Source organism: Arabidopsis thaliana, chromosome 3 (assembly GCF_000001735.4).
Source record: "Arabidopsis thaliana chromosome 3, partial sequence".
NCBI lineage: Eukaryota > Viridiplantae > Streptophyta > Magnoliopsida > Brassicales > Brassicaceae > Arabidopsis > Arabidopsis thaliana.
Genome location: NC_003074.8, coordinates 759,492 through 781,713, shown reverse-complemented (window position 1 = coordinate 781,713; position 22,222 = coordinate 759,492). Strand labels below are relative to the sequence as shown.

Here is a 22,222-nt window from a genome sequence, read left to right as displayed (position 1 = left end):
TCGTTTGAAGACGGAAGATCAGAGCGATAAGTCAGGTATCTAGAAGGTGACACGTGAGGAGCACGTGAAGCTTGCGTGTAGACAGTCACAGTCACAGATGGCATATTCTCAGAAATCCTCATTGTTGACTAATGTACCTCTGATAAGTCCCACTTACCATTTTCTCCTGAACTCTGTAGAAAGATCCGAATTGAATATTTCGGACCCGAAACCTGACCCGCTTTGATGGGCTGGATTCCGTGTCCGTGCTGGGGAACCAACGACGATGAAAACGCCGGCGAGGTGGCGGATCGTGATCCGGTGCTTCTAGTATCTGGAATTGGAGGCTCTATTCTGCATTCTAAGAAGAAGAATTCAAAGTCTGAAATTCGGGTTTGGGTCCGAATATTTCTAGCTAACCTTGCCTTTAAGCAGAGCCTCTGGTCTCTCTATAATCCCAAAACTGGTAAATTTTGAACCTTTCTTGATATTTATAGAAATGTTTATTTGAGCTTGATAATAGAGAGGATTTCGGAATTTAGATTACTGTTGAAGTCATGGACTTTTAGAAAAGTGAGTTATGAAGCAGATCTTGAACTTGAATGTTATTTTGTTGGCAGGTTATACAGAGCCGTTGGATGATAATATTGAAGTATTGGTCCCTGATGATGACCATGGACTCTATGCAATTGACATTCTAGATCCCTCTTGGGTATAGTAAAGTAGCTAGATATTACTTTGTGCATTGGCTACTTCTATGCAGTTGTTAAGTTTAGGAGTGAGGATAAGTAAGATGGAAATTGTATCTGCAACCATTTTGTATCTAGTTAGTTGTTCGTTCTTGATGTCTAACCTCGGTGTCTGTTTCTGGAATTGTTTTTCTTGTTAGCCTTACTTCTTTGTTTCATCTTGCTAAATAGGGAGTTAGCTCGTTTTCATGGTGTATCTGATATTATATACTTTGCTTTTCCAGTTTGTAAAGCTTTGTCACTTGACGGAGGTTTATCACTTTCACGATATGATAGAAATGCTGGTTGGATGCGGTTATAAGAAGGGGACTACATTATTCGGTTATGGTTACGATTTCCGTCAAAGCAATAGGTGATTTGCTAAACTTCTCTGCTATTTACCTGAATTCCTAGTTCTCGAGATCATTTGCTTATATAATCTCTTGCAGGATCGATCTACTTATACTAGGTCTGAAGAAGAAGCTGGAAACTGCATATAAACGTTCAGGGGGGAGAAAAGTCACTATCATCTCCCATTCAATGGGAGGACTTATGGTTTCATGTTTCATGTATCTCCATCCGGAGGTATTATAATCTCCAACCTTTATGATCTTCGACAGATTCTAGCTGAAGTTTAGAGTTTCCCCTTATTCAAACAGAATAATGAGTGAGACTCTTTTTTTTCTTGTTGGCAGGCATTTTCCAAGTATGTAAATAAATGGATTACAATTGCAACACCTTTCCAAGGTGATACGGTTTATCTATTTGCAAAAAATTGTTCATAAGAGAAATAGCTGGTTTCATTGGAAATGACTTGGATTTGGTAAACAGGAGCACCAGGGTGCATCAATGATTCAATCTTGACTGGAGTGCAATTTGTGGAAGGGTTAGAAAGTTTCTTTTTTGTGTCACGTTGGACGATGCACCAACTGGTAATAAACCTCATAGTTTCGGGTTTACTTGCATCACTTTTTTTCTTTTTGAAGTTACATCAAAGCTTTAGATTTTTATTTCAGGGTCCATGAAACTCTTGTTTTTACTGATGAATCTGTTTTTAATGTTTGGTTTTAGTTGGTCGAATGCCCATCTATATATGAGATGATGGCAAATCCAGACTTTAAGTGGAAAAAGCAACCAGAGATTCGAGTTTGGCGTAAGAAATCTGAAAACGACGTTGATACTTCTGTAGAACTGGAATCATTTGGCTTAATCGAGAGTATTGATCTATTCAACGATGCATTAAAAAATAACGAGGTAGCAAACTAAACATACTCAGCTTTTGTTTCTCGTTTCCATTGGCTTGAGATGTTATTTGGTCAGTGGATTTATAATCAAACATCTTATTATGTATTGTAGCTAAGCTATGGTGGGAATAAAATAGCTTTGCCCTTTAACTTTGCTATCCTCGACTGGGCTGCTAAGACAAGAGAAATTCTCAACAAAGCGCAACTTCCTGATGGAGTGTCCTTCTATAACATATATGGAGTGTCACTTAATACACCCTTTGATGTTTGGTATGCACCACTATTCATCGCTCCTATATTGCCTGAGGCTTTTTTTGTGGATTGGTTTATGAGGAGTATTCTCTTGAATCATCCAAACTAAGTTTCTTGGTCGATTCCAAATGTCTTTGCCACATTAAAAAAGCTGTTTTGTTTTTCTTTTGCAGTTATGGCACAGAGACTTCTCCGATAGACGATTTGTCTGAAATATGTCAAACTATGGTGAGTGAAATATGACTCTTCTTGAGGAAAATGCTTTAGACCCTTTTAAATCCTGAAACTTGCTGTTCTCTACCCAGCCTTCGATTTGTTATCTCTTGGCATTCCTTCACTTACAATTATACTTTCATGTTTGATTAAAAAGTCTCTGCAACTTTGTATCATGTTTCAGCCTGAGTATACATATGTAGATGGAGATGGAACTGTCCCTGCTGAATCAGCTGCAGTAAGCTATACTTTCTTGTTTATACCGATATGAGTTCTCGGTTTTCATGAAGCAAATCTGTTACTGGTTCTCTTGTGCACTTGTTTGGACCTTAACAAAACCCTTACGTTTTTACCTTTTTATTGCAGGCTGCTCAGTTTAAAGCAGTTGCTAGCGTAGGAGTTTCGGGTAGCCACCGCGGGCTTCTCCGTGATGAAAGAGTGTTTGAGCTCATTCAACAATGGTTAGGAGTTGAGCCCAAGAAGGCTAAACGGAAGCATTTAAGGACTCACAAAGTAGTTGATTCTGGTTAAGTCCAAAGCCTAGTAAACTAAAAGATCTTGTTTGAATAAGTTAAAATGAAGAAATCGTTATTCAAAGTGTGGTTGTAATTATTTCTGCTATTTTTATTGTACGTTGTGACATATGTATGTGCATGAAATTGTAGTAGAAAGAAAAGTAATCTCATCAAAAATTAATTGGGAGAAGAATAAAAACTAGTGATCATACCTTTTTTGCCTTTGTTTCTGAGAACAATAACAACAAATGTTCTACACGAAATCATCTTCTTTGCTTAAACATGCAAAATCACTCTCTTGATTTCTGTTTCTTGAGTTTGTAAATCATAGTAGGCTTTGATACTCTCACACACTTTACATACAGGTATACCATTCTTTCGTAGTTGTAACGAAAGAAAATAATTTAATGAATTAAAAAATAATAAAAATGTAGACTTTCGTCAAAACGATTTGCAAATTACACAATTCTGAGAGGTTCCTTCATCTGCAAATGCTACTACTGATTCGGTGATGGAATCGATCGGCGACGACGATGAGCTCCGAAGCAAAACAGTTTCTCTTCCGAGAAGAATCTCGTTTACGATTCTTCTTCTTCTTCTGTTAATCTCCTTGAGTACAAGGGTCTCTGGTTCGTTAGACAAATCTGGAAGAAGAGTGATTGAAGCGAGAACTGGGCAAGACTTGATTTGGGTTGTTCAGCTATCCGATCTCCATTTCAGTGTCCATCATCCTGAAAGAGCCATTGATTTCAAAAACATTGTGGGTCCTGCTCTGGCTCTTATCAACCCTTCTCTCGTCTTAATCACCGGTGATCTCACAGGTTTATATCTCTCTCCTGAATTAAGGACTTGGTTCGAAATTCTCAATCTTTCATTGGTTCGTTAGATGAGCTTCAGTGATGTTGCTTCTGGGTTCTTAGGTTTTACTTGTGAGCTTCTTATATGCAAGTCTCAAGCTTTGATTGCTCGAGCTCAAAAATTGAAACTTTAGCTTTGGGAACCACTGTGGTTATATATTTGCTATATCAGATACTTATAAACTCTCATCTGTAGTTGATGGTTTTGTTTGTTTGAAGATTTGCTGGTTGATTGTTTTTTCTTAATGTGGTTAATCAGATGGGAAAAGCAAAGACATGTTAACAATGAAGTTAAATGAAGATGAGTGGTTAGAATACGAGAGTGTGATGCAAGATGTTGTGAAGAGAAGTGGGCTTAATAAGAGCATATTTTATGATCTTAGGGGTAACCATGACAACTTTGGTGTTCCGTCTGTTGGTTCATCTGTTGATTTCTTCTCAAAGTATAGCATCAATGGACAGATGGGAAGGAAAGGAAATGTTAACACCATAACTGTTGAGGTTGGTTATGCTCTCCCAGCCTGGTCTATAGTTTGTTCTCTTGATTATTTTGGTTGTGATGAAAAGTTATATGTTACAGTGTGCTAACGGTTCTGTGTTTTGTTATACAGACTAGCGAACGTAAACATCTGTTTGTCGGTATTGACACCACAATGCATATTGGATTACGCGGCCCAACAAATCTCTTTGGGCATCCAACTGATGAACTTTTGAGCTCACTCGACTCACACCTCTCGCAATGGGATAACCAATCAGCAAAACCTGTTGCAAAAATATCATTTGGGCATTTCCCATTGTCATTCACAGCGCTGTCACATTCTCAAAAGAGCCTTAAAGATGTTTTTCTGAAGCACTCTATCTCAGCTTATTTGTGTGGCCATCTACACTCAAGGTTCGGCAAGAATCTTAAAAGACATCATCACTCTGGTGGTATCAGTTTATCAGATAATGACTTGTTTCAGCTGAATATGAGGCAGAGTGGTGCTGAAAGTACTTCGAACTGCTCTTTTGGAGCCTTACCAGCTGCAGAGTTCTGGGAATGGGAGATGGGTGACTGGAGAAAAAACAGGGCAATGCGGATCATGGCCATTGATAGGGGTCATGTTTCATATGTTGATCTTGACTTCAAGTCAAAACCCCAGAAGACTATCATATTACCGACCTTTCCATTAGATTCACGTTTTATGTCAACATCCTTTGCACGTCACAAATACGAGTGCCAACATATGATCTCATCATCGTATGACGCAATAAGAGCCATTGTTTTTTCTCATTCTCTGGTTGTGGAAGTTGTAGCTAGAGTTTATGACTCAAGCCCTGGATTTGATAATCTGGTCATGGAAGCTCCAATGAGAAAACATGGAGGCGATTCTTCTTCTTCCGGGGCAACATTCTTTTCACTTCCATGGAATTATAGGGCCTTTGAAGATCCCTTACCTGATAGATTTTGGCTGCAAATAGAAGTCACTGATATCAAAGGCAGATTAACCTTATCAGAAATGCGACCATTTTCCATCAATGGTCTAAGCTCTAAAGTTTCATGGACATGGAATGAGTTCCGTGTCATGGGCTGCCAGTGGGCGGCATTATATTACCCGATTCTTTGGCCTGCTCTATATAGTTTGTTTCTCGTTTTTCTTATCCCCAAATGCATCATCATCGTTTTCAAGAAGCAGTACACTCTCAAGAAGTTCATTGCCAAGAAAGGACCTATCACACTTGTACTGTGGATTCTCCAAGACCTCTGCAGAATGCCTGTGGTTTGGTTCGGTTACATGGCATACTTGTTCTATCTCATATTCTTTCCTTGGTTCTCCGGTGAAGTGTTTGCTGATTCTGGAGACAGAGCATACATGACTATTATGGGATGGGTGGTGACGAGCTCAGGCGCAGATAGGAAACATGAATACATTGGACAACCTGATGTAATGGTTGTGGTGATCCCACATGTGGTCTTTGTTGTTATCCCCAGTGTCTTGGTTGTGTGTTGTCTGGTTGCTGAGAGAGAAATCTACAAAGATCACATTCGAACTGTCTCTGGTAAGAAAGAGGATGACCATGACCGGGGAAGGAAGAAGAGATCACAACGCCGCTCACTGTTATTCTCGAACAGAAGACTGTTTCGGAAATCGGTCTTGCTGGCTTCATTAGCTCTATATTGGAAGCATTTCAAGGTACCACTTGTATATTAACTAATGATTCGTTTATTTCCATCTTGCATTGGCAAAAACCTGCGATCATGTTCATCCGTTGTCTGTTTTCATTCTGCATTCACTTCTGAAGTATATTTTGTTTTTATTGACAGAATTGCTGGGCATTAGGTAGAGCTTATGAGATGAATGTGGTTCATTTTCCAGGTTACAGCCTTGTAGTTCCATTGTTGCTACTATATGTTATCTGCAAAACCCATAAAGTTCCATGAGATTTGAATCTATGGAAGTTTTGGTGTTTTTATGATTTTGATTATGAAGAAACACATTTATAGGGGGTTTTCTTATGTGTTGTTTGATAGAGTTGATATACTATATAGATCAAGAAAGTTAGACCAAATTATTCTGTATCCTTTTGCTTTTATTTTTTTTTACAGCTAGACCAAAAAAGTACAAGTGGTTTTGCTCAATTTGGAAAAAAAAAACATTAAAAATATTAAAAAACAAAAATGAATAATGACGTAAGCGAAAGCTTCTGTCATAGTCTCACAGTCACAACAAAACAGTCAATCCCCCAAAGAATTATGGTAGCAGTCAATAATCCCATAAATAATCTTCTTCAACAGTTTTTTTCTCTTAAATTTTTGTTTCGAAAACCGCTCACTACTTCTTAATCGAAATGACTGACTGAGAGCTTTAGCTTTTGATCGTTCGTCTTCGTGATTCCTTTCTTCTTCTTCTCTCCGCTACTGTCTGTACCTGAAACTACTGTCCTCGATCGCTGCTTTGTCTTTCGAGGTTCTCTAATTTGTTTTTTCTTATTATTATCTCTGGGGTTTGCTTTTGCGTTAATCCTCTTTCTGCTCGACTTACGGCGATTTTTGATATTTGCAGATTAAAAAGTTAGGTTTTTTTTTCGTAAATCTACTGTATATGTTTTAGATGACCATGGATGCTGATGCGATGGAAACTGAGACCACTGATCAAGTCTCTGCTTCTCCTCTACATTTTGCCAGAAGGTTTGCTTATCTTCTGATATCTCTCTTCTAAGCTCTGTTTAGAAGAACCCATGATTGTGTAAGTCTTACATCTTGTATATTTTGATGCTCTGTTACCAGTTATCAGGTAGAGGCACTTGAGAAAGCTATCAAGCAGAACACTATTGTCTTCTTGGAGACTGGTTCTGGCAAGACCCTTATTGCTATTATGCTTCTTCGTAGCTATGCCTACCTTTTCCGCAAGCCTTCACCATGCTTCTGTGTCTTCTTGGTTCCTCAAGTGGTTCTTGTCACTCAGGTATTGGTGTTAGGATTGGAGTTGTGGACAAAGGGATTCACCAATATACGGACTTGTCCTTTGTTCTACAATTTCTGCATTATTACACGTGCTCCTTTTCCAAATTTAGAAACTTTAGTGTTACTTTCTCCATTATTTCTGCATTTTTCCTTGTGTGTTTTACGCAGCAAGCAGAAGCCCTGAAGATGCATACTGATCTAAAAGTTGGTATGTATTGGGGAGACATGGGGGTGGACTTTTGGGATTCTTCAACATGGAAACAAGAAGTTGATAAATATGAGGTCTCCTTTTCTTATTTTGACCAATTAGACATACATATATTTTTCTGGTGAAAGTGTTATGAGGATGCGTTTCATTATTACTCTTTTAGCTCACCATTCATAAGTCTTATTTTCATAAAATCTTGCTTAGCTGCATCACAGTCTCTTATGATTTGTCACCATATTGAACTTGTTTTTCCTACTATCTGACGCTAATTTCCACTGAAAGGCACTATTACTGTTTCCTGTCCACTCTCGATGCACATTCTTATAGGCCCGTTCTCCTTTGGTTTCATAAGTGCAGGTTCTGGTGATGACCCCTGCCATTTTGCTCGACGCGTTGAGGCATAGTTTTCTGAGCTTGAGCATGATCAAGGTTCTAATAGTTGATGAGTGTCATCATGCAGGGGGAAAGCACCCTTATGCTTGTATCATGAGGGTGAGCATGAAAAGATATTCCTAGCTTTCGAACTCAGACCTGAATGAAATCTCATTGAAACATAGGAAATTTTTTTTTATTTAAAAGAACTAGTTTATAATGTAGTTTTCCACCTTTTGACAACATAGCTCCTTTTCATGCAGGAGTTCTATCATAAGGAGTTAAATTCTGGAACTTCCAATGTTCCACGGATATTTGGGATGACTGCTTCACTTGTGAAAACAAAGGGTATATATGCATCTAACATTCTTTCTTGATTGCATTTATACATTATATTTTGTATTTGCTATTTCAAGTTTGGTTTTTCTTCTTTGTCTTTCTTCTCTCAACTAAGGTGAAAATCTGGATAGCTACTGGAAAAAAATTCATGAACTCGAAACTCTAATGAATTCAAAGGTTGTTTCTTTTCTTTATCTTGAATTTTTTGTATTGTCCATCCTGTTTTGTATGATATAATGAAATTTTTTTTGTTCTAATATGTGAAAGGTGCCGTTAAAATCAGAAACATTTACTTAAGGTTGATATTTTTGTTTGATGTAGTGAAACTAGTGATTGCAAAATGATTTTTCCGTTTATATTTCGATACTATAGTGAACATACATCATTGGTCATTATTTCTTCGTAGTATGACCACATCTGATGCAGAAGCATAATATTTTCTTAGTTGCTATTTTGAACTGTACGAAGACTGTTGATGCTTGACCTGTCTCAGTACTTAGAACTAAACCATATTTTCAAAAGGTAGAAATATTATAGGCTGGTTTTATTTTGCTTACTCCATCATAATAATAATTTGTTTGATTAATAAAGGTCTATACCTGTGAGAATGAGTCTGTGCTGGCTGGGTTTGTCCCCTTTTCTACACCAAGCTTCAAGTATTACCAGCACATAAAAATACCAAGTCCCAAACGAGCAAGCTTGGTAGAGAAGCTAGAAAGACTAACGATAAAGGTACGTGAACTAAGAATAAATGTTTATATGCGAGTGGCGTCTTTTTTGGGTTTTGAAAGTTTTTTGAAATTTAAGAATGTAGCTCATATTTATGATCATTCTTTAATTATGAAATGTTAACTGATAGTAGACTTATTTTTCAGCATCGCTTATCCCTTGGAACCTTGGATCTCAACTCCTCTACTGTTGATTCTGTAGAGAAGAGACTGTTGAGGATAAGTTCAACTCTAACATATTGTTTGGATGATCTCGGAATTTTGCTGGCCCAGAAGGTATTTTTGTTCTTGGTACTGCTGTTATAGATTACATAGGAAAGTAAGAAGTGTTGTTTTTTTTTGTTTTTTCTACAACAGGCTGCTCAGTCATTGTCAGCCAGTCAGAATGACTCTTTCTTGTGGGGCGAACTAAATATGTTTAGCGTGGCCTTGGTAAAAAAATTCTGCTCTGATGCTTCACAGGAGTTTTTGGCTGAGATACCTCAAGGTGGTTTTTTGTTTGCTAACATTTAGTGATTGAAGTTTCATTCATTTCTTATATTTCCTCACCTCTTTTGTTCTTTTCATGTGTAAATAGGTCTTAATTGGAGTGTTGCAAACATAAATGGAAATGCGGAGGCAGGTCTCCTAACTTTAAAAACTGTCTGCCTCATTGAGACTCTTCTTGGTTATAGGTTTGGATTGCATGCACACATTTTTGTTTATGCTTATTATATTGGAGTTAGATATGACGATCTGAAATGATAAACCTTGAATGTTGGACATTACTTATATCAATACATATTGGAGTACAATGGTTATTTAAAATCTGTGTTGTTTTCCAGTTCTATTTCTCTGAATTTTTATTGATACAGCTCCTTGGAGAACATACGGTGCATCATTTTTGTGGATAGGGTGATAACAGCCATCGTTCTGGAATCCCTTTTGGCTGAGATTCTTCCAAACTGTAATAACTGGAAAACCAAGTACGTTGCAGGAAATAACTCTGGTCTGCAAAATCAAACTCGGAAGAAGCAAAATGAAATTGTGGAAGACTTCCGGAGAGGCTTGGTATGGTCAAATTACTGTGAACTGTTGTTTTATTTGCTTACTGTTATCTTTATTTCTGAGTAACCTGTTCGTATTCGTAGGTTAACATCATTGTAGCAACATCTATTCTAGAGGAGGGTCTAGATGTTCAAAGTTGCAACCTGGTTATCAGATTTGACCCTGCATCCAACATTTGCAGTTTCATACAGTCTCGTGGGCGTGCTAGAATGCAAAATTCAGATTATTTGATGATGGTGGAAAGGTCTGTTACATATTTGGCTGGTCTTCAGAGAGTTTACGATTTGTTTTGAAAACAATAGCTCCATGCTTAAAAAAAATATAATTCTTTCTCACTCATTGCCACTGGCAGCGGAGATCTGTTAACACAATCTCGATTAATGAAATATCTTTCTGGTGGGAAAAGAATGCGCGAAGAGTCTTTGGATCATTCTCTTGTTCCCTGTCCACCTCTTCCAGATGATTCAGATGAACCACTCTTCCGTGTCGAAAGTACTGGAGCAACTGTAACTCTTAGCTCAAGCGTCAGCTTAATATATCATTACTGCTCAAGGCTTCCTTCAGATGAGTTAGTCTAATACCAGCTTCATCAGTTAGTTTTCCTTTATTCAATTTTTTGTTTCTTTACTTCTTTCTGATTTTTGTTTCTTTTTGTCTTCTGGAAAAGGTACTTCAAACCAGCCCCTAGATTTGATGTAAACAAGGATCAGGGGAGTTGCACCCTTTACCTTCCTAAGAGTTGCCCAGTAAAAGAAGTTAAAGCTGAAGCAAATAATAAAGTGTTAAAACAAGCTGTCTGTCTTAAAGCTTGCATTCAACTGCACAAAGTTGGAGCTCTAAGTGATCATCTTGTGCCTGACATGGTTGTGGCGGAAACTGTCTCACAAAAACTCGGTAATCTTCTGCATTTTCATATGTAAATTTGGCTCTAAATAAATCACTTATCTATGAGGTTCGAGTTTGCAGAGAAAATCCAATATAACACAGAGCAGCCATGTTACTTCCCCCCAGAGCTAGTCTCCCAGTTTTCAGCACAGCCGGAGACAACATACCACTTCTACTTAATAAGAATGAAGCCAAACTCTCCAAGAAATTTTCATTTAAACGATGTTTTACTAGGCACCAGAGTTGTGCTTGAAGATGACATTGGGAACACAAGCTTCCGGTTGGAAGATCATAGGGGTACAATAGCTGTGACATTGAGTTATGTGGGAGCTTTTCACCTTACACAAGAAGAGGTATTCATCTCAGTTAAATTCCTATGAATCATTTCTCATTTGAATTCCAAATTCGATCAGTCTCTGTATTTTCTTTTGTTCAGGTCCTTTTCTGTAGAAGATTTCAGATAACTCTATTCCGAGTTCTTTTAGATCACAGTGTGGAAAATTTGATGGAGGCATTGAATGGATTGCATCTCAGAGATGGGGTGGCACTTGATTATCTACTAGTTCCATCCACTCATTCACATGAAACATCTCTTATTGATTGGGAAGTGATCAGATCCGTGAATCTAACTTCTCATGAGGTTTTGGAAAAACACGAAAATTGTTCTACCAACGGTGCTTCTCGCATTCTACACACAAAAGACGGCTTGTTTTGTACTTGTGTCGTACAAAATGCATTGGTTTACACACCACATAATGGATACGTCTACTGCACAAAAGGTGTTCTCAACAATCTAAACGGAAATTCATTATTGACCAAGAGAAATTCTGGCGATCAGACTTACATTGAGTACTACGAGGAAAGGTGCATATAATTCTCACTGTTGATATACTTCTGCTTATTTTATTCTCCTTTCAGATGTTGCATTCTATAATTTTGTTGCAGGCATGGGATTCAATTAAATTTTGTGGATGAACCTCTTCTAAATGGAAGACACATTTTCACGTTGCATAGTTATCTTCACATGGCCAAGAAGAAGAAGGAGAAAGGTTTAATCTCTTAACCACAATCTGTGATTGATTGCATCATGATTTCTTGTTGAATTCCTTATTCCTTATCTTGCAGAGCATGACAGGGAATTTGTTGAACTACCTCCTGAGCTTTGTCATGTCATTTTGTCCCCAATATCAGTTGATATGATCTATTCATATACTTTTATCCCATCTGTTATGCAACGCATTGAATCTTTGCTTATAGCATACAACCTGAAGAAAAGCATCCCAAAAGTCAATATTCCAACCATTAAGGTAGAACTTAGAACTTCAAGCTCATATACATATTATATAGATTTTTCAATTTGGTTTTTCACCAAATTCTTCTGGTTCACTTGTGGCTACAGGTTTTGGAAGCTATTACGACAAAGAAGTGCGAAGATCAGTTCCACTTGGAATCACTAGAAACTCTTGGTGACTCTTTTCTGAAATATGCTGTTTGTCAGCAACTATTCCAACACTGTCATACTCACCATGAGGGTCTTCTTAGCACGAAGAAAGATGGAATGATTTCAAATGTCATGCTCTGCCAATTTGGATGTCAGCAGAAACTTCAGGTGAACATCTTCAGTCTTAAATTAATTTCATGGAGTAAGACTTAAAATGTAAAATTATCTTCTTTGATTACAGGGATTTATCCGCGATGAGTGTTTTGAACCCAAAGGTTGGATGGTTCCAGGTCAATCATCTGCAGCTTATTCACTTGTAAACGATACTCTACCCGAGTCTAGAAACATATACGTTGCTAGTAGGAGGAATCTGAAACGCAAGAGTGTGGCCGATGTTGTAGAATCATTAATTGGAGCATATCTCAGCGAGGGAGGTGAACTTGCAGCTTTGATGTTCATGAATTGGGTTGGAATAAAGGTCGACTTTACAACTACGAAGATCCAGAGAGATTCCCCAATACAAGCAGAGAAGCTTGTGAATGTAGGTTATATGGAGTCGCTGTTGAATTACAGTTTTGAGGATAAGTCTCTTCTAGTTGAAGCATTGACTCATGGTTCATACATGATGCCTGAAATTCCAAGATGCTATCAGGTCCGGTCACTTCTCCATGAAGTTAATCATATACATGTTATTCTTTTAGCATTTCATATATTAAACTAATTTGACTCTACTGCAGCGGTTGGAGTTCCTCGGTGACTCTGTATTGGATTATCTCATAACCAAGCATCTATACGACAAATATCCTTGTCTGTCCCCTGGACTATTAACCGACATGCGATCAGCTTCTGTTAACAATGAATGTTATGCCCTAGTGGCGGTGAAAGCAAACCTGCACAAACACATCCTGTACGCCTCTCATCATCTCCATAAGCACATCTCTAGAACTGTCAGTGAGTTTGAACAGTCTTCTTTGCAATCCACTTTCGGATGGGAATCCGATATATCTTTTCCAAAGGTAACAGAGTTTAATCTAACCACATATAGTAACTCTACTCGACTGTGTACACAAATCCTTTAACGGCTTACCTTTTTTGGTCTCGCTATCAGGTTCTTGGAGATGTGATAGAATCTCTAGCAGGCGCGATATTTGTTGACTCAGGTTACAACAAGGAAGTAGTGTTTGCAAGTATTAAACCACTTTTGGGTTGTATGATAACTCCAGAGACTGTCAAGTTGCATCCTGTGAGAGAGTTGACAGAATTATGTCAGAAGTGGCAGTTCGAGTTGAGTAAAGCTAAAGATTTCGATTCTTTCACGGTTGAGGTGAAAGCTAAGGAGATGAGTTTTGCTCACACAGCAAAGGCCTCTGATAAGAAAATGGCCAAGAAATTGGCTTACAAAGAAGTCTTGAACTTACTTAAGAACAGCCTGGACTACTAAATTTCTTTTTCTTGTCAACTTTATTGCATTCATTCATGATAATAATTGTCTTAGATAACTTACATTACTCTTGATTAATATTTGATAAATTTATTTATTTTTTGTTTCTTTCTTCTCTCCATTGTGAATTATTTAATAACCAAGTTTGTATTATACTTTGAATTTGTTTTACACGGAATGTCTTAATCAAACTAAACAAACTATACTAAAATCAATCTCTCCAAATAATATGAAAAACAAAAAAAAAAAGTAACCACCTAAAATTACTTTTTAACCATCAAGCTAAGAGCCAAAAGTTCTTGTGACGCTTGGTTGTGATCAAGTAACCACCAAGTTTACGGTTCTTTGGTTTAACCGCAATGGTCATACATGAAGCCTTCTCTAGGCAATACTTGAGAGTTCCGGCTCGGCCTCGCCGTTTCTTCCATCCCCATCTCTTCAACAATCTCCACACTGGCGGTTTCTTCTCTTTTCCAACAACTAATAGACTCACTTGTTGTTCTTTAGCTTCTTCCACTATCTTCTCTCCTTTCTCTTTCTCTTTTCCTTGTAGCCTTCTTATCTCAACCTCTATCTGTTATTATATATAGGCATAATAAAATCCGTCAAATTTGAGCGATTGTAGACGCAGCAAATGCCTTTTTGTTAGAATTTGGACTCACCCCTGGTCGCTTTGTTTGGCAGAGTTTTTTAAGAGTATGAACAAGTTCATCGGTCTTTACTTCACTTTTCCGGTTCTTCCTTTTTCCTATAGCGAATAGAAATCCTTAGAATTCATATCTCAAAAAGTCAAACCAAAATTGCCAAATGAACACTCAAGATAGAGCAATAACCTTTTCTAAAGGGTTTGGAGAAATATAAAAGAAAAAGATAGTCTTGTGATTGTAGTGTATGTTTCAAAGCCCACTCAAGAGCTCCAGTTGATGCAATCACTTTATCAACCACCACCATCACCCTATTCCCTGCCTCTGTAATCTCCGCCTCTACTGCTTCCACCGCGGCTTCGGTCTCTTCGTGTTCACTTTTGTAACCGCTCTCAACGATCTTGCAGCCATCATCTTGTTCCTCTCCTTCCCCTTCTCCTCCTCGTTCTTTCTCTTCTTCAAACTCTTCATACTCACTGGTGCTGTCGCCATCGGTTTCCTCTTCTCCGAGAAACTCAATTCTCTGATCTATTTCTATGGAACTAGAGTCTGGTTTAAACCCGATGGTTGAAGAACGGATCCGGACATGTCTTAGGCTCAACTTGACTGATTTCTTGAGCGATCTTGCCATGTCTCCTATGAATCTTGATTCTAACAACCATACGCTTGATCCTGATCATTGTTATTGTCCGTATATACAATACAAACGTGCAAGCTAATTAAAGAAAAACTAATCACAAAAGAGTTCCTAGGACGTGCATACCATGAGAATATACTAATCCAAAAACTTCAAAGACAGCTTTTCAAGATCTTATTAATGCAACACACGTTAATTTGCGTCTCAGTTCTTACAACCTCACGTTAAATATATCACTTCCATTTAATTCCAATGATCATCGAACTTTAGAAGAGACGTGTGACTGTGAGATTAATCTCCTAAAATTTATATATTTGATTTTATTTAACTAAACTTCCAGTTTTCTCTATAACGGCTAGTTTGTAATCTGTAAAGAAAAATAAAATAAAAAGAGGTGGACAAATTATTCTCGAAACACAAATTATAAAAGAAGAAAAAAACTTCTTTATGTTCATATGAAAGAAATTTAACACTAAAAATTTTACCGATAGATCCACACACATTATTGATTAACAGAAAAATATATCTATACATTTTCACAACGTACGGAGAAAAAAAATAAGGAATCACATACTTAATAACTCTCGACTAATGTCTCCTTCCGTACATTAATACCAACAAAAGAGAGGCATTTTGGTGACGAGAAAATAAATTAAAAAACAAATAGGATTTTGTTGAATTAGGGCACATGATCTTCAGCTATCGTCTCCAACTGTGGTTTCTTAGATTTCGAAACAGAGATCCGATGAATAAACTCTGCCGCCGAGAACTCTTCTATGTCTTCAAGATTCAGCTTCGGTCCGATCAGCCTCACGTCATCATTATCTTCATTTTCCGGAGACACTCTCCTATGACCGCAGTTTTTCGTGCGTTTCTTTCCGGTGAGGTAGAGCCTAGCCATGTCGGAAGCGTTGGCTGCAGAAGTGGCACGTGTCATCGGAAATGCGACGTACACATGACAGCCTCCAAGATCAAGATCGTCGTCGGCGGCGAGTGGGATAAATTTACGGCCTACTTTCACCGACTTGGTGTCGACGAGGAAATAGCTTGGCATCTCCATCATGAGCTCGGCTGCTTTCGTCGGCACGTGGATGTCACGCACTCCACCGTCAGGGAGAATCACTTTTGCCAACGGTGACGATGACGTTTTGTTTAGAGCGCATGAAACGTAGTTGCCCATTGTTATTGTGTTTTTTACTAGCTATATCAAGAAATCGAAAGATTTTACGAGTGAAGTTAAAATTAATTTTGGATTTTGAGAAGATGGAAGAAGACAAACGGAAGCTTAATATAGAAAACGAGTGGAAATTTTATGCATTATAATAGAAAATAATAATAGTAGTATAAAATATAGTGAAGATGGACAGCGTTGCAGATAGAGGTTGACATTAGATAGTTGAATCCGCGTCTTAGCATATAATATCATTAAGCCGTGTTTTCAGAAATCTATGGACATTATTTATTTTCAGTTTAACCCGCATAAAAAGGTAATGATTAAGAGATGATAATGAAGTCGATTTCATAATGTTAAAACTAAATTTGACATTTGTAGTGTTAGTATACTTGGTTTTTCTGATGGTGTCGAATATTACTTCAAATATTTTGATAAATTTATGGAAAAAAAATTAACATTATTTTCATCTAACCAAAATAATTTGGATAATAAAAAGAATGCAAAAAGTCAAAAGCTCAAAATTATTTTCAATTAGAAGAAAGTTATTTTTTTAATGTGTTGAGTCAACGTAGCTTACCCATTTTACACATCGTGAAGAGACGGTGACAGTATTAATAATTTTGTTGTATTAACTAATATAAAGTTCCCTAATATTTAGGGGTCCAAAGTGTGAAGGGAAAGGACGCACAAATTATTGTACTACATTATTAGTTTAACCAAAATCAAATATTATTTATATAGTATTCGCTTACTCTTCCAGTTGTTATCGCAAAATTTAAATCACGTGTGGGATCCACGGTCACTTCTTAAGACACCTGTGTTTTCGGTTTATTGAGTTCAATGACGCGACGGTTCCGTTGTCTATGGGATCGGACTGTTCTTGTTGCTTCAAGGCCTAACCTTTTCTTTCAGCTAATGTATTTCAAATTTGATTCCTAAATTCAAATTTGAATGTAAACGGGATACTTGTGCTTCTTCTACTCTAAAGCCATCATAGCTTTTTCATAAATGAGGACAAATTTACCCAAAACACCTCCTGTTACAAATTCGTATAAGTTTGATACTATAATTTTTTGTAAACAACTCGTAAGTCGTATATAAACCATTTAAACTTCGCTTGAAAAATCAGAGTAAGCTAGTCCAATTTAAACGATATTTAAGCACTAGAATCATAACGGAAAGATCTTTTTATATTGTTAGTGTAACTAAAAGATCTTCTTCTAGCGAAAATTATTATTTCCTTTTTATTTCTTGTATATTTACAAAACTCTGAAACCCGTTAGAGGCTTCACCAAGATTCAAGCATCAAAGCCACTATATATATATCACTCACACTTGTTAATTAATTATCAGTATTTGTTTCTTCATCATGATGAAACCATTTTCTCTAGTACTCGTTCTTGTCCTCTCATCATCTTTAGCAAGTGCAACCGCATCCTCCTTATTCTCGCCTCCACTTCCATTTTCGCTCTCTTCCATCTTCGGTGGGATTATCGGTAACAGTGATAATAGCGAGTTAGCTAGGATGTGTTTTCCAGACCTAGGAGACGGAGAAGCCTGCGTGGCGGAAATCTTCGGTTCATTCTTTAGTCCTCAAATTACGATAGGACCAGAATGTTGCAAGGCCATTGTTGAGATCGACGAAGACTGTGCTCAAGCCATTTTTAAACCACTCAGCAATTCTTTCTTTAGTAGTTCTGTCAAGCAGTATTGCACTTACATCAATAGTTGATTGAATTTTCTTTAGGTTTACTTTAGTGCTTGTTTTGTTTAATGTCTTTTATTTGTTTCTTGTTTTCTATGTTTTATCAACACTCAACAGTAACTTCATTTTAATAAGTTTAAACAAAATTTTGAATTGGAATAATATTTCACCGAAGGTGTTGGTACGTGTTCCATCAATCAATGAATAAAAAAAAATAAGCCAATAAAGGAAGAAAAGTTGAAGAATCAAATTCGCCTTTGCTGAAAGTTGACAAAGAATATTACTTTTCTTGGAGAGCAAGTGAGATAAAGAGAATTCACTAATACTCTACGTGTGCAAATACATATCTTGAATCTTCTATGGCTTTCATCAGTACACAATTTAAGATTTCGACTAAAAGAAAACCAAAATGTATTCGCTCACATCACTTTAAAATCATGTTTTCAATATCAAGTATATTAAATAATTCTTTTCAAACTATATGAGGTTACTGAAATGTTATGCACACAAAAGAAATAAAAAGACAAAACTATTCAAAAGAAATGACTAGTCATTAATACTCTCAGTAACAAAGAATTTTAAGAAAAGAAGCGAGAGAGAGAGACCTAGTAGTTTCAAGAATCTCCCCATAGAAGAAAAAGACAATCATTAAATATCTCGAATTCTGTGTGCGCCAATAATATTCTCCAAAGTCTAAACCATCAAACCGGTTATTATATACATATAAATTAGACTACCGTAATCAATTTCTACTTAGAGATCATCGAGAGGGCAAGAGAGAAAAATGGGAAAGGCACGTACGGTGGGAGTGGGAATGGACTATTCTCCGACGAGCAAATTAGCTCTCCGGTGGGCGGCGGAGAATCTCCTTGAAGACGGCGACACCGTCATCTTGATTCACGTCCAACCACAAAACGCCGATCATACCCGCAAAATCCTCTTCGAGGAAACCGGTTCACGTATTTAACTTACTACATCTCTTTAATATATATTAGTAGAGTTAACTCCATATTATGATCAAAATTTGTATTTTGATCATTTAAAAGTTACAAACTAATTATTGCAGCGCTAATTCCTTTGGAGGAATTTAGAGAGGTTAATTTGTCTAAACAGTATGGACTTGCTTACGATCCTGAGGTTCTTGATGTTCTTGATACTCTCTCTAGGGCTAAAAAGGTAAATGTTCACTTTCGTAATTCGTAATCTTACACAAGTTAACAACTATTGCTTTAATATCATTTTGATTTTCTTTCAAATAATGATGTTTAATTCATTGTAATATAAACTTTAAACAAAATTATAGGTGAAGGTTGTAGCAAAGGTGTATTGGGGAGATCCAAGGGAGAAACTTTGTGATGCTGTCGAAAATCTAAAACTCGATTCCATTGTTCTTGGCAGTCGAGGTTTGGGTTCTCTCAAAAGGTAAATTCTTATGCTTACTTACTATATATAGTCTAGTTTCGTTGGTTAAAAAATTTCGAATTTCAGTAAATTTAGGCAATATAGCTTCAAATAATTGAAACTGATTTGGCTTTTCTCAAATTAATTTTAGTATCACTTATTTCGTTATTCTGTGGTTAATCAAAAGGAGAATTGGAGTGATAATTAATAATTACGTTATCTGTGGGGTTTTTTGTTGTTGTTGTAGGATCTTGCTGGGTAGTGTGAGCAATCATGTGGTGACAAATGCAACATGTCCTGTCACAGTTGTTAAGGCTAATTAAAGTGTCTCTTGTTCTTTAATTGGACCCAGTTAATAACATTAGTAGTTACGTGTGTCACTCATGCATTGTTTTGACATTTATACGTTTGTTGCCTTCTACAAATTTGTGTGAAACTGATTGGTACTGTTTCATTAATAAATTTCAGTTAAATGATATTTACTCTCTTTTTGTTTGTGATTTGTGAACGTTACGTAAAAATCACAAAAAAAAATAATTAGTTTTTCTAATTCATTCATGAAAAATCTTCGTGGACTAAACAAAAAAGATGTGAAAAAACAATCCCCATGTTTGATCCAGATTAATTCGATCCGTTAATCAAAAGATGGTCTTAATGAGCATAATTCGGGGATAAAGTCGAATATAGAAATAGTTGTTGAAAAGAGAAATGTTTGGATTGAATCTTGTCAGCTTGATGTGTGGTTGATCACATGACCAATCTATGTATGGAATATGGATGTCGTGTGTGCTGATTCATTCAGATATGACAAGTGGTGGATGGGATAATTCACGATATGGGCCAGATTATGAGTTTGTTTTAACTTGAATGGCAGGCCGAATCATAATGGATTCATGATCATTATGTTTGATCATAGCCTAGTTGGACTTGTATCCCTAGATCATGATCAAAGTGGGCTTATAAACATGGCCGAGATGGGTAGTTCTAAATCAATTTGTTGGATCAGAAGAAATCAAGAAAGAGACAGTCGTTGGAGCTTTTCTGATCTGCTTTTGGATGATCACCCATTAGATTGAAAATTAAATTTTTCATTCTCCGCTCGATGGCTGATTTGTAAACTTGTTCCTTCATGATAGAAATTTATGGGCTAAATACAGAAAGTGAACGTTAGAATTTGGTTTTGGGTAGAAGAACAACTATCATATGATTAAAGATTAATCAGATGATCTAAAGATAGTTTTGGTGAGTACAGTTCGGAAATATAGCCGTTGATGCATGATGTGTGACTTTCAAAAATAGAAATAGCCGTTGGATTTAAATTTAAGGTCAATGAACAACTGTCAGATATGCTTAAAATTAATCTAATGATCCAAGAATGGTTTTGGTCAATACTTCGAGTATATATAGTTGCTGGTACGTGATATGTGACCTTGCTTCAAATATAAAACGAGCCGTTGAATTTTAAATTTGGGTGGATGAACAACGTACTGTCAGGTATGATGATTAAGATTAATTCAATGATCCAAAATCCAAATATTGTTTCGGTAGACGGTGGTACTTAATTAGTGAGACTTTCAAATATTAAAAAGAGATGTTGAATTTAAATTTTAGTTTGCTCAAAAGAAAAAGTTTCTAGTAAAAACAAAACAAATTATGTTTAATTAAGGTATGTAATATGGTTATGCATAAGACTAGTGTTGATGAGATGATTCACGATGTCGTATGGATTGGATTATGAGTATTCTTAAACTCGAATGGGTTGCCAAATCATAATGGCCTCATTAATTTATTGTACTAAACTGAATTATAATATATGTTCTTGAGCGAAAAAAATCCATAATTTATAATTTCCTATCTAGCTATATTGGATTGATCCGGCTGTTGACAATCTGGTCCTGATTTGAATCGGTTTCTCGAATCATGCACCGTAATCGTAGTCTAGCCATTTAGGATTGTATCACTAACAGTAGTGTCACTTTAAAATGTTGGAGATTTAGACTATGAATAGTAATATAAACCGCACCCAAAACCGCACTGCAACAGGTAACAGTATCAAAATCTCTCTCTATATATATGTATTTTCGTTACTATTTGAACCGCACCGCACTTCTCCCACACCGCAAAACGCAGTCATCATTCGGACCCTTAAGACAAAAATAATAATAACAATTTATATAGAATTTTACCAAAATTGATGTCAAAAAGAGAATTTTTTATTATTATTTTAAAACCTAAAAACTAATACAATATAGAGACGTAAGAAAAATGCCATCTTTTTTCTTTCCTCATGCTACACACCTTTAGATCAATGTTTCCTATAGATTTTACAATTTTTCTTTCCACATTACTAATTTGAGTATTTGCAATCTGTTGAATAAGTTGTCATTGTTCTTAAAAAGGTACTTTTCAATAAATTGTCATTTCTATCTATATAATCAGTGATATCTTTCCATTCTCTTATTTTATAAATAAGTTAGCATAAGAAAATATATAGGACTAAAACCATTTAATTAATATTTAAAACACTAATTATGAATTTGTTTAATTTTTTACTAAAAATTTATCTGATTAGCACAAGCTTTTTGTAATAAAGTTTACAAACCTTTTTGTTTGTACAATAGACATTTAGCTAGATATCAAAATTTAACATATAAACAATAGAAAACATTTATGACAAAAAACAATTTAGAAAACATATCAAAAAGCCTAATTGACACTTGACATTGTTGAAACTATTGATTTAACACATTGTATTTTCATATTATATATAAATTTATATTCACCTTTCAAAAATACATTTAATAATTATAAACTAAATAAAAAATGTTTGTTTGACTTGTTTTATTTCAGCCTTAAAAATAAATCGACCAATAATATTTAGAAAGAAAATCTTATCTCAATAATTTAAGTTTTGCTTAGATTTAATTTATTTGTTCACCTCAATGCATTTTATACAAAACAAATATT

At 36.2% G+C, this 22,222-nt stretch overlaps 7 protein-coding genes across 11 annotated transcripts; 5 read left to right on the top strand and 2 right to left on the bottom strand.

The window, feature by feature from the left end:
• Window positions 1-10: 10 nt before the first annotated feature.
• LCAT3 (lecithin:cholesterol acyltransferase 3) lies at window positions 11-3,146 on the top strand. The gene is made up of 11 exons (NM_111202.4): window positions 11-445; window positions 600-691; window positions 953-1,080; window positions 1,157-1,292; window positions 1,403-1,454; window positions 1,539-1,639; window positions 1,779-1,961; window positions 2,064-2,221; window positions 2,377-2,431; window positions 2,601-2,654; window positions 2,783-3,146. The coding sequence occupies exons 1-11, from the start codon at window positions 226-228 to the stop codon at window positions 2,945-2,947; spliced, it is 1,344 nt and encodes a 447-aa protein (NP_566201.1). The 5' UTR covers window positions 11-225; the 3' UTR covers window positions 2,948-3,146.
• A 171-nt stretch (window positions 3,147-3,317) lies between these two features.
• Window positions 3,318-6,346, top strand: AT3G03305 (Calcineurin-like metallo-phosphoesterase superfamily protein). Its single transcript, NM_111201.4, has 4 exons — window positions 3,318-3,752; window positions 4,048-4,289; window positions 4,400-5,962; window positions 6,094-6,346. Exons 1-4 carry the CDS (start codon window positions 3,443-3,445, stop codon window positions 6,208-6,210), a joined length of 2,232 nt encoding a protein of 743 aa, NP_566200.1. The 5' UTR covers window positions 3,318-3,442; the 3' UTR covers window positions 6,211-6,346.
• Window positions 5,500-13,834, top strand: DCL2 (dicer-like 2; the record flags this gene model as incomplete). Of its 4 annotated transcripts, NM_111200.5 has the most annotated exons (24): window positions 5,500-5,962; window positions 6,094-6,145; window positions 6,833-6,957; window positions 7,057-7,234; window positions 7,402-7,515; window positions 7,799-7,933; window positions 8,077-8,161; window positions 8,268-8,329; window positions 8,744-8,884; window positions 9,028-9,156; window positions 9,238-9,367; window positions 9,458-9,554; window positions 9,735-9,930; window positions 10,011-10,171; window positions 10,280-10,495; window positions 10,595-10,821; window positions 10,894-11,165; window positions 11,249-11,676; window positions 11,758-11,861; window positions 11,938-12,119; window positions 12,212-12,421; window positions 12,495-12,905; window positions 12,991-13,269; window positions 13,362-13,788. In NM_111200.5, 22 exons carry the CDS (start codon window positions 6,881-6,883, stop codon window positions 13,692-13,694), a joined length of 4,167 nt encoding a protein of 1,388 aa, NP_566199.4. The 4 variants fall into 4 exon arrangements, with proteins under 4 accessions (NP_566199.4, NP_001189798.1, NP_001078101.1 ...); NM_001202869.2 differs by lacking the exons at window positions 5,500-5,962; window positions 6,094-6,145 and adding an exon at window positions 6,464-6,736 and having other exon boundaries at window positions 13,362-13,834; NM_001084632.1 differs by lacking the exons at window positions 5,500-5,962; window positions 6,094-6,145; window positions 6,833-6,957 and having other exon boundaries at window positions 7,189-7,515; window positions 13,362-13,694.
• Window positions 13,835-13,850: 16 nt separating this feature from the next.
• Window positions 13,851-15,029, bottom strand: AT3G03290 (Adenine nucleotide alpha hydrolases-like superfamily protein). Its single transcript, NM_111199.2, has 3 exons — window positions 14,528-15,029; window positions 14,357-14,442; window positions 13,851-14,268 (listed from the first exon to the last, which is right to left on the bottom strand). Exons 1-3 carry the CDS (start codon window positions 14,967-14,969, stop codon window positions 13,972-13,974), a joined length of 825 nt encoding a protein of 274 aa, NP_186979.1. The 5' UTR covers window positions 14,970-15,029; the 3' UTR covers window positions 13,851-13,971.
• Window positions 15,030-15,326: 297 nt separating this feature from the next.
• On the bottom strand, window positions 15,327-16,294 carry AT3G03280 (uncharacterized protein). The gene has a single exon (NM_111198.3). It carries the CDS (start codon window positions 16,153-16,155, stop codon window positions 15,655-15,657), a length of 501 nt encoding a protein of 166 aa, NP_186978.1. The 5' UTR covers window positions 16,156-16,294; the 3' UTR covers window positions 15,327-15,654.
• A 982-nt stretch (window positions 16,295-17,276) lies between these two features.
• On the top strand, window positions 17,277-18,057 carry AT3G03272 (prolamin-like protein (DUF1278)). Its single transcript, NM_001084631.2, has one exon. It carries the CDS (start codon window positions 17,519-17,521, stop codon window positions 17,879-17,881), a length of 363 nt encoding a protein of 120 aa, NP_001078100.1. The 5' UTR covers window positions 17,277-17,518; the 3' UTR covers window positions 17,882-18,057.
• A 287-nt stretch (window positions 18,058-18,344) lies between these two features.
• Window positions 18,345-20,710, top strand: AT3G03270 (Adenine nucleotide alpha hydrolases-like superfamily protein). 2 transcript variants are annotated; one of them, NM_180175.4, is made up of 4 exons: window positions 18,345-18,813; window positions 18,921-19,030; window positions 19,158-19,276; window positions 19,503-20,710. In NM_180175.4, exons 1-4 carry the CDS (start codon window positions 18,639-18,641, stop codon window positions 19,576-19,578), a joined length of 480 nt encoding a protein of 159 aa, NP_850506.1. In that variant the 5' UTR covers window positions 18,345-18,638; the 3' UTR covers window positions 19,579-20,710. The 2 variants fall into 2 exon arrangements, with proteins under 2 accessions (NP_850506.1, NP_566198.1); NM_111197.3 differs by having other exon boundaries at window positions 18,599-18,813; window positions 20,130-20,580.
• Window positions 20,711-22,222: the final 1,512 nt, after the last annotated feature.